This window comes from Rissa tridactyla, chromosome 1 (genome assembly GCF_028500815.1).
Source record: "Rissa tridactyla isolate bRisTri1 chromosome 1, bRisTri1.patW.cur.20221130, whole genome shotgun sequence".
In the NCBI taxonomy this organism is placed as follows: domain Eukaryota; kingdom Metazoa; phylum Chordata; class Aves; order Charadriiformes; family Laridae; genus Rissa; species Rissa tridactyla.
This window is the reverse complement of record NC_071466.1, coordinates 20,625,314-20,637,798: the sequence shown is the minus strand read 5'-3', so window position 1 is coordinate 20,637,798 and position 12,485 is coordinate 20,625,314. Positions and strand designations below refer to the sequence as shown.

The 12,485-nt window shown below is 40.7% G+C and overlaps 1 protein-coding gene across 2 annotated transcripts in view; it reads left to right on the top strand.

The window, feature by feature from the left end:
- EXPH5 (exophilin 5) overlaps positions 1-11,057 on the top strand; it is a 36,968-nt gene extending 25,911 nt beyond the window's left edge. For both annotated transcript variants that reach the window (XM_054188345.1, XM_054188346.1), the window contains 2 exons: positions 1,082-1,208; positions 3,126-11,057. In XM_054188345.1, coding sequence (XP_054044320.1) covers positions 1,082-1,208; positions 3,126-8,443 — 5,445 coding nt within the window. In that variant the 3' untranslated portion in view covers positions 8,444-11,057. The remainder of the gene's footprint in view (positions 1-1,081; positions 1,209-3,125) is intronic.
- Positions 11,058-12,485: the final 1,428 nt, after the last annotated feature.

The following is a 12,485-nucleotide window of genomic DNA, read 5'->3' as shown; positions in this document are numbered from 1 at the left end:
GGAAATTATTTTTTGGCTGACTGTTCCATTTTATAGGCACAAGCTCAATTTAAGGATGAAACGACAGATTTATTTCTGATGTAATTTAAGTGCGCACTGTTGAAATAAACAGATTTCCTCCAAGGATGGTGTTTGCTATTTTAATTGCTCTATTATCCTGTATTACTAGCATGTCTTTCTTCCTCTTCAATTGTGTAGTATAATCACAGAGGGGATTAAGAAGGTATGCAGTATATAATCAAAGGTACAGAGGAGATAAAATGGACACCTCAGCCACCTCCCTTCTCTCATATTTCAAAAACAAAGGGATAATCTATATTAATGTACGACAGAACAAAATCTTATCAGAGAATCCTGCCTATTATATAAATGGACCATCATAGCTAGACAAGTCAAGTATTAGAAATATTGGGATTTTATAAGGGATTTTATTAAAAAAAAATGGAGGAAATCTCGGCTAAAATAAATCAGCAGTTCAGCAGTTGTCTGCACTTCTACCATCTGCGACTGTGAGGTGAGAGAAATATGGATGGGATAGGAACCTTTCCAGCTTAACATGTAAACTAAACTCAGATGGGGAATAGGATGACATTTTCCCCACTGCTAAGGTAATTTATCACAGCCCCCTAAAGTGCTGTCTTGCAATATGAAAGTCAACTGTGGTTTTAAATGATTAAATCTCTGTTGGGAGGTCAGTGTGTGAATTTTAAAATGTGCTGGTCAAGGAAGAAGTGATTAGGAAAAACTAAATTAAGAGATACAATACAATAAGGATGCATATGGAGAAAATAAGTAAACTATGCACTTTATTATACGGTCATTATAACTCATGTATCCAAAACATGCTACAGCATGAGGACAAATGAGCAAATCTCCTTATTGCATATATAAAAGTCTCTAAAATGCAAGCAATTTTACAATCCTCACTTGTATGTTTTAATAATACAGTATTTAATGGACCCACAAAGAGTCTATGGGTCTCTGACCTCTGTGACTCATGACACGATTTGTGATGTAACATGAAACGTGATTTGAACCCACATGTAGAATTAAACTCATGTTTCCTTACAATTTTTAACAGGCTGAAATGTGTAATTCCCCAATGTCAACTGAAACAAGCAGTCATTCTTTTGATGCAAACCAAAATGAAATGATGGAGAAAAGTACGCAGGAATGGAATGAACAGCTAGAGAAGGAGTTTTTCACTGGTAAGTGTGTGTCCTTACTTTGTTCTGATATTATTGTTACCAGAAGTGACTGTGGCAACTGGTTTCAGAGAATTTTCTGCAAAGGCGTGGTCTGTAAAGATATGGCCCATTACTTTCTAGCATAGTGGCTACTATTTGCTCACTTCGTCTGACAGCAAAATGTCTACTCTTGACACTGACTTCAAACGTGTCACTAATCATGCTTAGAGTGCATTTTGTCTCATACGGATCCAATTCAGAAGACTCAGACCTTAAAAGTGTATATTTCTCTCTGCTGATTCTGACAGGAGCCCATACTGCATCCTTTAGATGCAGGCATAGAGTTACGTGAGAAGAATTTAATCCCAGTTACCTGCATGCATAATTTTGATAGTGATGAATTACTGGATCTGGTTTTATGAATTGTAAAGCCTCAAACCACAGAAGCAAGAGGCATAATGGCATTCAGTTGGCTTTCTGGGAGCCCTTATAGCACCAGTCGAAAGTTGCTGGTTCTTTGTTATTTTCCTCACTGCTGGGAAGCAAGGCAAGATCAGACCCAGCCTATGGGAGTACAGCAGGTTCTTCCATAAACTTTCTCAGACCTATGCAAAAAAAATCTCCATGAACATTATTTTCTACCACCCAAAATGACAAGAGATCACAGATTGAAAGCATAATTGATCAGGAAGCAGTGGGTGAGTCGGCAGTGCTGGAAGAGGAGAGCACTGCATGGTGGACAGTGGTTCTTCTGAAACTCACGTGCCTGTCACTGCTTTTGGGTGTCAGTCATAACTGTGCACAGTTGCCCACTGACAGAGAAAAACTGTACATAGCTTGGCTGATGTCCTCCAAATGGAAGACTCAGAAACAACTTGGTTTTTTTCTTGTTCTAAACTGACTCTCTCATGAGTCTTCTTTTTTCTGTGCTGAAGAGAAATTTAGAAAAATGGAAAATTTTAGTACTTTTGTATCACCTTTTATTCCAACTATATGTACCTAGCAATGATTTCTTCATGATTCTGTACTATTAGCACAGATCTGTAATGACTGATCAGTCTTTTTAATTCAAATGGATTCGGTAACAAAAGAGCCATACTCATTTGTGTTTATATCTTATGTGTGCTATTTTCAAAGTACAAAAAGAATACAATTAGCAAAGGTACAATTGTTTTGGCCAGTAAAAATACTTTAAATACATTGCTGTCGCTTAGTCTATGACTGTCTTGGTTAACTGAGCTGCATAGTGTTTAATTCCAGTTCATGGAACTGCCTGGAACTGCCTATATATATAAATACAGCTTTGTTGCTAGAATGAATCACAGGTTCCTAACTATTTCATTACCATTTTTATCCAGAAAATGTCATTTTCAGTGCTCATTTTAAAGTAATAAGCTACAATTTAGTGGAGAATTTCTTTTCTGAATGAAACAAATGGTGGACATGCCAGACTACTGAATATGCTTGTTTGATTGTTTGTAGGATTCTGTGTTTTCTTACAGTTACATCATAACTGTGCTTTGTGAACACGCAGAAAGGTCCATGTTTGCCTAGTGAATTCTTTTCAGGGATTTTTTGCTTAAAAACTAGGTTTGGGAAGTTCACTCACACACACACATATAGCACATGAGTAAGAATTCAGACTTCAGATTGTTTTGTTTTTCTTTTCAATAGCATAAAGACTAACATTTACATAAAGAGCAGTTTTAAGATCAGTCATGGAGCAGCGCATTTTTTAACTTGTAGTCGTAATGGGTGACTGCTGAAAGGTCCTGTGGAGGAAGAACATGTGGTTTGGGAAGGATTTTGAATGCTGAGAAGCTGATCCTTTCAAAACCAGTCTGATTATTAATGTAGTACATGAAACTTTTTAACATAAATAGTTAGAAGATTATTAAAGAAAGCCAAAGCAAGTATCTTTTTTTTTTTCCTGTGCAGTTCTAAATGATCTGGATGACCAGCTGGCCCAGGAACAAGCCCAAGACCCATTGGACAGGACAGTTTCTACTAGCAGTGCATCAAGTGTCCAATACAGTACCGCATTCCCTACTTCAAAGAGACAGACTGCTAGTAGGGGGCAACACAGAAATGACTGGAGTGACATGCCTAGCACATTTTTCCCAGATGGACTGAGAACAATAAGAGCCAAAGATGAACACAAGATTTTCATCAGACCAAGGAAATTACACAGTGCATATATAAACTGGCACCAGACAGCCTTTCAAGAAGATTACAAATATGGTGATCCAGTTGATGGAAATCCTCCTCCACTAAGCAGAAGGCTGTCTTCTGTTTCTTTCGGACGGTCTTCAGAAGGTAGCTTATATCCTCCTTCCATAACACATAACAGTGGATTTAGGCACAAGAGTTGTCTGAACAGGGGTACAGCTGGCAGAAGTTACTCTGTATGTTCCCTTCGAAGATGTCCATCATCAGTATCTTCTGACCAGCTATCAGCATCTAGTTTACAACATCCGTTGGCAAGGGAGAGCAACAATGGTTTTGTACCAAGGTTTGGTCGACAGAACCCAAAGAGAATTCCTCTGTCTTCTATTGTATGGAACAACACACCAGACTCTCCTGGACAAACATCGGCTCAAGAAAAAATGTTTAGAACGCAGTCACTGATGGAGTTTCATGCTACAGACCACGGTAGATATCCTAGCTCTTTACAAGAAACCAAGAAATATGCATGTTACCACCCAAAACATCACTACAGAAGATCTATTTCAAGCAGTAATTGCTTTAGCAGAATTAGTTGCCCTGACAAAGCGACTTCTCCGTTGCCCTTTGATAACTGGGAAAATTATCCGTTATACAATTCGGAAAATAATCTCTCTGGATCCTACTACAGAGATACTTCTTCTCATGGCAAGTGGTATGCAAACCAAAAAAATTCTCCTTATGGAAAAAAAGACAGCTATCCTTCTTGGGCCGATATTCCTCAGTACCACAGTGATGAAGCATTTATTTCCCCTGATGCCAGCTTTGAAATGTTTATGGCTAGTTTAAATGACCAGCAGTGGGCACATACAAAGAATGCCAACTTTGGTTCACAGCGCTTGCAGAACGATTTTCACATGTATTCTCCAGAAAATGTGAATATCAAAAGGATAACAAGAAGTGCAAATAGAACTTTTTCAGAATTCACCGATGGCTGTCAGCCTTGGCTAAGTTGTAACTCTTCGGTTTCTTCATCTAGTATCAGAACCGATGAGTCAGTCTTTCCTAATTTGAAGGACCAAACAAAACCTGTAGGACTGAACAGGAATTCAGTCATCGTTACCCAGAGAAGTACTAAGGTAGACTTTACACAACTAGAAAAGGTTGAAGGTATGAAACAGCCAGATGAAGACATACCGTTACAGTCAGTTTCTCAACAAGCAGATACAAACTACATCAACACCCAAAGTTTTCCTTCTAACATCTCTGCTTCTGCCACGTTGCAAAGTGATGCATCTCTCTTTAACACAATGAGATCAAAGAGACAAACCCAAGTCACTGCCAGAGGAGATATTGCAAAAATACATACATCAAACGGTGATAAAAGACATGTAAAAATGAAGGAAAACAATTGCCCACCCAACAGTGTGTTCAGACAGCCTCCCTGTATTTTGCCAGCTGATGAGAGCAAGAAGGAACCTCGTCTTCCAAGTCAGAAAGAATGGGAACATAATCTGCATTATGCAGCAAAAAGAGGGAGCATCAAACAGGATAATCGGAGTGCAGAAGCCATTGACCAAGCTACTCCAAAGAGGCACCCCTCACTGCTGAATGTTGCTTCTGCTCCATCCACTGAAAAACTGTCAAACTGTCAAAGCATGTTGTCCTGTCCTCCTGAACGTTCATCTCGCTCCTCACAAAGTTCTGCACAAGCGCTTTCTCATAAAGACAATTCTAAATGTTTAGGAACACTAAGTAGCTCTTCAGTAAATTGCACAGTTACTGAATCTCAAGCAGAAGGTGGAAAAACAGCTCAAGTGAGCAGAATAGGTGTTACCAAAAAGATTTCACAGAAAACACCGCAAAATACAAGCACTTTAGTTACTAAGGACTGTAATGGACAATTCACTACTAGTTCTCCACAAAATGGAAATTCTGAAAATATTTATATGCATAGCTCTGATGGAGAACCCAAGACCTCTGAACATAGTTTAAGTTATTTTTGCCTTGAAAAAGAAGTGAGTAATTCACCTTGTATTGAAAGGCTTCACAAGCAAGACAGCTTGCTGAGACATAACAGTAGCTGCAGCATTACTGGCTCCCCTAGCAGAAAAAGCCCCAAATCTCCTGACCCACTTGTTATTTATTACACTTTGCCTAGAAAATCAGCTAGCATTGCTGGTAGTAGTATGTCAGATACACCCATCTCTTTGCCTAGAGAAAGTAGAACAGCGTACAATTGTTTAAGGTCTGAAGCTCCACGTAGACCTGATGCCTTTTGTTCTAATCAAAGACATGTGTCTTGTTTAGACTCAAACCCTTCCTTTTTAACATCAGCATCCTTAAATGCTGCTACAAGTAACAAAGAAAAAGATTACCCCAGTCCTTTAACCAAAAGTCGTAATGATTCAGTAAGTGGTAGTACATCAGTTGAACTGACAGACAGATGTAAACATCTAAGTCAAAGAGAATCCTCTGTGTTTTCAGATTGTAAGGAGAGGGGAAATTTTTTGCAGAAATATAAAACTACAAGCACATTTACAGTTTGTGTTGATGAAGATCATGTCAAGTATCATGAACTAGTTTCAATTTATTACACGTTACCACGGAGACATTCAAGAACATTTTGTAGCCTCTTTAGAGATAATCCAGAGGATACAGATTTACCTTGTCCCAAGGAAAATGCTCAGTCACCAAGAATACAAAACAAGAAAAATGAAGGTCATGTGAGTTTAGCAAATTTGTTTTTCCCCAGTACTTTGGAAAAAGAGGTGCCTTCATATTCTTCTGACCAAGTGTCTTCAGCTTTGGTCACACCTCAAAACTTAGGAACTGCTGTTGATAGTGAAGCTCCCAGCTCTGAGAAGGTACGTACTTCAAAGTCAATGAGTATAGTACATAACAGGAAAGATAGCTCAGCAGATTTGTCAGTAGCAGAAAATGTGCCTTCTGACACGGTGACAGAAGAAATTTCTTTTGGTGGTCCGCAATCCACTGCAATAGTGGCTAAGTCAGGTAAGGCTATTTCTGATGCTTCAAGCAGCCAAAATACAGAAATACGTCTAAAAGAAAAGAAGGAAATTTTACAAACAGCCACACCGCTAATGTCCACTTTATCAACCCCTCCCAAGCCAGGCAGACGTTTAGAGAGTCCTTTGTATTCTATTTCAACAAATAAAAATATACAGAAGGGAAACTCTGAAAACTGCTGTCAGTCCCCTAAAGTGAACACCGATAAAAATCTGAATAGCTTACTCCTGCACCCAGCAGAGAAGAGTTCCCTTGGAAGGAACGGTAACACAGAGCGTGCTGACATGCCGCTTCCTCCTGTGGAAGACACATACAGGGATAGTACCAAAGTCAAACAGAGAGTAAATCTCCTACACCAAACCACCCCTCAGTATAATAAGTGTAGTGGACTGCAACTAAGGGCTGACAGTTCAAGAAAAAATGCAAATTATTTAAACTCTGGTAGCAAAGTGCTTTCAGAGTCTCGGAACAAAGCATCTGAGGTAAGCACAGCTTCCAGTGCTGATACGTTATTTCAGCTAGATGAAGGGATTAGCACAGATATAGGTGAATTAAAGAATTCAAAAATTAAAAAAGAGCAAAACTCACAGAATACTCAGATGGGTAGAGATGATAGTGGTGTGCAGGAAACAGAGAAGTACAGTGAAGGCAGCCTGAATATTAACTGTAAAGATAAAATCCTCAGGGTTACACAAGATCAGAAGATAACACAGAGTGCAGAAGATGAGAACAAGCTTCTCTCTGGCTGCACAAGAGACAAAGTCAAAGATATAGAAAAAAGGAAAAACAGACCTTCAATTAAAAATAAACTGGCAGCTGTGTACAAAACAAGTCGAAAATTTTCAAGTAAAAATTTACCCCCCAAGCCACACATAAGTAACATTTTTTCACAGAACGATGGAAGTGCCGCTTCTTTAGAGGTCGACGTGTCCCTTGACTCATTGATTTCAATGGATTCCCATCAGCCATTCCTGCAGTCGGACAATGAAAATCAGAATCACAGTCTGGAGCCTGATAAGAGTACGCCAAGACCAAGAACAGCTGGGAATAAGAAGACTGAAAATCAGAATGATCCTTCTTTGCTTGGTAATAGCAATTGGAGGTCTTTTACAAGCTCATACACCCAGAAGGAAGCCATCAGTCCCAAAAAAACGACAGTGAAAGTGAAAAATAGTCCAAGTCTTACAACCCTGTTTCCAGATAAAACAGTAACCACAAGAAATAAGAATTCCCACACACTTGATCTCAGGTTAGAAAGCAAAAGCCAGCCCATCTCTCCCAGTGCTACTGCATCAGACCCACTGGACGATGAGAAAAGAAGAGCTAGCAGTCGTGCCTGCACTCCTCCCTTGCCACATTTAACTGACAAAAACTCAAACACATATGTAAGCAGCTGCTTGCAGGCAGACATATGTCCAGAGAAAAACTTGACTTCCCAGACAGTGCTTGGTCAGCGTCAAAATACCTCTCAGTCTGCTAGCTTAAAAAATGCTAACTTGCACAGCTATCAGTTGCGCAAGAGTCATGCCAAAAGTCAGCGTGAGCGTCACCTTTCTGAGAGCATTTGTGCTCAAGATTCCCACGAGACCTTTGCCTCGGGAAGCAATATTCTACCAAAAGATGGTATACACGGGAAGAGATTTAAATCTTACTCGGAGCTGTTGTCTTGTGATGAAAATGAAAACTGGGCGTCGGACGATGAGAAATGTTACAGCACTAGAAATTTGATGTATCCTTCTGTTGAATTTGGTATATTTGGCAAAGAACAACAGTTGGCTTTCCTGGAAAATATCAAGAGGTCACTCACAGAAGGGCGATTATGGAGACCTTGTCTTCTTAATAACCCTGGTGCGTTCAGAGATGGAGAGACCCCTTCTATAAACAGGGCTGAGCTTTTGAGCTCCAGTTCTGCTGGGAGCAAGATGTCATCAGCTGCTTCATCCCCCCGAGAGCCAACTGATATCTACCAGGAAGACCCAGCAGCTTATTCGGACTCAGACAGTGATACCACCACCGATGATGAATACTACCTAGATGAGATCGATAAAGAATCAGAGCTATGAAGGGCCCGTGGTACTGGTGGCATGACAGCTTGGTAGTTGCTGGGCAGGCAAAAACATGTGAAATACTTTGAGCCAGTTCTTGTGCTGCTATAAATTGGTACAACTTCGTTAGTTTTAAAGAAGTTAGTATGTTACGTTAGCTGAGCATTTGAGTTTTGTATTAAATTTGTGGCTTCACCGTTGTTGTTTCTCCTAGCAGGGAAACCGAATGTTAAAAAATCCCTTCACAAAATAATAGAAGGTAAACAGCTGTGGAGCTTTGGGCAGCGCAACTCCAGAGATGGCTTTCCTCTGAGTCAGCAAGCAGTGGCTAAGGCTCCTGCCAGCTACGCAGTGCTGGAATGGATAAATTCTAGCTTGAACTACTTTTTCTTACAAGACTTAACAGAAAACCAAGAGGTTACTTTGCTGATAAATTGCTGTTTCTCCAATTTTCCTCATTTACCAGATCAAGCAGGATAATGCCAATCCATCCCACCCAACAAACACCCCCACGAAAGGAAACCTGTTCATTTTTTACAGCATATTCTGTATGAGTGTTCTGTTTCTGCGTTCCTGGGAGGCGTAGCAGCAATGTCTCTGGTGGTGGTTGTTGTGCCGTGCAGTTCGGGCGGATTCCACACCGGGATTTTTCTCCTCAGCGTTGCAAGAGCAATGAGCAATGTGAGTTACAGAAGTGCTGCTCGTGCATGGGAAACAGCACGGCAAAGGACACAGCACTGGAAAACGCACCAGAATTCCTGAGGATGTTAAGAAACACAGCTGAGCATGGAAATCTGCTTTTCAGACATGGGAGATTCATAACAGGCACAGCTTTGGTTACAGTTGAAATGAACGGCCAGATTTCCGCCTTTGATATAGGAACAGGTTAATTTGGATTAGTAATCCCACACTTTAAACCATGCAAAATGTAAAAAGATTCACCCTCTTTATTTCCTATATAAACCTTATAGGTTGGATCCGAAGTTGTCTTAATACTGGGAAGACAACCCTAACCAGTACAGCTCCTTACGTCCCTAAGTTCTGCCGCTGCCTCTGTGCCGGGCCGGTCCCTGGGGTGAGGCACCGGCAGCCGCTGGGTCCTTCAGGGCAGCACCACCCGAAGCGGCCCGAGAGGACACTTGGCCGGGTGGTGAGTGCGCTGTACAGACTGGCCGGTTTTTACATACGAAGTAAATAAAAAGAGTAAGAAATGCCCATTGCCTTTTGCTAAGTTACCGTCCCTTTTTGGTATTTTTCAACCATTCCCACTGTCACCATGGTACTTTTTATCCTTCAAACTGAATGCTGTAAACATTTTCCAGTGGCTCTTCTTTGGCCACACTAATAATGTAGTATTATTACTCAGTAGCCAAAACTCCTCCCTGGCCATTAAATTTCTAACTAAGCTTTGTTCTCTTTTTATACAAAATCAGAAGTGGCTCACTGAGCCAGAAGATAGTATTTTTAAGTAATTAAACATTTACTTCTGCTTTATTTCTAATTTCACATACGGTATAAAATGATGATCCATATTTTTGATACACTTTCTAATTCAATAAAATTTCTGTAGGATGTAATTATATTTTTGTAACTGGAAGGACAGTATACTGGTATTTTAAAATAATATATTTCACACAAAACAAGCAATGCTTGTATCACTGGCTAGTCCACAAGAAACTAAAAGATTAAAATATTATAGTAGGTAACTGGTATCCTTATTTTTTTATACTGTAAACTTCGTTAAAGAAGTGGGTCTGTAGTTCAAATCTGCACCGATATAGAAGTATTATTACTGAGGTAGTTTGTCTTTTGTTGTACGTAGAAGGACTAATATAAACTGTGTATTTATAGTCAAAATTGAGCTCTACGACATGCCTGTTTTGGAAGGATATAGGCATACGCTGACATATGCAATGCTGGAAGGAAATTACTATAATTGCAATCTTGCAAAATGTGGTATTCTAAGGAGAAATCGTGTTTCTTTGTAAATGGCTGTATTCTATGTATTCTAGTGGCCAGCCCACCCCAAACCACGACAGAACAGGATTCTGTAGAGTAAGACAGTAAAACCAACTGAGCATCGGTGAGGAATTGCTGCTGCTGTACATTTCTGCAAAATATGTTAATCCAAAAACTGGGAATACCAGCCTACATAAGATAAAGAATAATAAAGTAAACGTTTACAAGGGAAGTAAATGGTCATACAGTTTCTCTTGACTAGAACGTTTTTTAGAACATTTATGTTCTAGATGGTTTAGAACATTTTTATTTGTAAATATTTTCTACTTGTTCAACAGAAGTTGGAGTAAGTTCTCACCTTGTTGGCATAAATTTTTTTCATTTGCTATGCTATGTATGTGCAGGAAATCAGGTGGATCGATTTAATGTAAGCAAGTAAAAACTGCTTTTGGTAATACATCAGTTGTGGAAGAATGCAGCCTACTGAGGATCTGTAAACTAATGTTTACACCAAATAATGGTATTCTGTAAAACAGGCAATTGGCTTAGAAACATAGGGAGAAATACCCTTTGAATAGCGATCCGCTCCATTCAGTTTAGTAGAGCCAGATTTTGACATCTTCGCTCTTCCAAGCTTTTTCTTTGGCAAAAGTGTATTCTATAAATATTCGTAATTTATAGGATTTTCATATTTAAAATTACTTGTTTGAAATAAATTCTGCATTCAAATGAAAAAATGTATTGGTACTGTGTTTATTTTTCACTTACTGTGAGTGCCATAGGCAGTTTATTTGAAAAAAAATAAAATCCAGCATCTTGGTATTGTTTCCAGGGTGGTGGTGGCAAACGATGCCATAGATTTAAGACAGGGCACCCAGCCGTGCTCCATCCCATGCTGTAGGCAGCGGTCACGCCGCCTGCGTGGCTCAGGAAGGATGTGCCGTGCCGCCTTAGTGATGGGAGTACTGCTGCCTTCTCCTTCATAGAATGACAGAATCATAGAATGGTTCAGGTTGGAAGGGACCTTAAAGATCATCTAGTTCCAACCCCCTGCCATGGGCAGGGACACCTCCCACTAGACCAGGGTCTCCAGCACACAAATAGTTTTCCGTCAGCGGTAGCATTTTTACAGTAGATGTGTTACCCCCTTAGCGAGCCATATGCCTACAACTTGCCTTAAGGAGCCGATACTCCATGTAGGGGCCAAGGGTAGTATTTGATGAGCAGTTTTACAAGGTGGCGAGCTCCACGTGAAAATCACTTAAGCTGGAATTAGGCCTGAGTGGAGGCTGGCTGCCACGTGCAGTGTGACGGGGTGTGAGACTCACCACTGTCTTTCAACCTTAATTACTACAGCCAGTATGTGTGGTACCTGAGTTCAGCGATGCAGTCTCTCAGCCTGGTTTCAGAAGGAAACATGGCTTATGAGCTAAGGTGGTGTTTCTGTCTTGATCACTCTCCACCCATTATGTTACTCGTGTCCCCAGATGACCTTTGACCTTTCTAACATCTCAGTGACATTTGAAAGAAGGGATGGAAATCTCATGGTTTCATCACAGGGTAGCTCATGCTGGGAGGGACTTCAGGAGGTTCTGCTCCAACCTCCTGCTCACAGCAGGTCAGCTCTGAGGTCAGATCGGGCTGCTCAAGGCTTTGTCCAGTCCAGTCTTGAAATGTTTCAAGGATGGAGACTGGACAGCCTCTCTGGGCAACCTGTGCCTCTGCCTGACTGTCCTTATGGAGAAAAAGTGTTCCAGGCTGAGCCTCTTCTTTCAACTTATGCCAGAGTTCTCTTGTCCTTCCACCCTGCATCATCTCTTCAATGATCTCCCCAAGGGCACTGGAAGCTTCTGTAAGGTCCATCCCTTCCCCGAAGCCATCCCTGCTCCAGGCTGGAGAAGCCCAGCTCCCCCAGCCTCTCCTCACAGGACCAGTGCTCCAGCCCCACCACCTCAGCGCCCTGCCCTGAATTCGATCCAGTTTATCGATGTCTTGTACTGAGGAGCCCAAAGCTGGATGCAGTGTCTAGATGTGGGCTAATCAGTACTGAGTGGAGGGGGATAATGACTCCCCTCAACCTCTGGCTCTGCATCTGTTCATA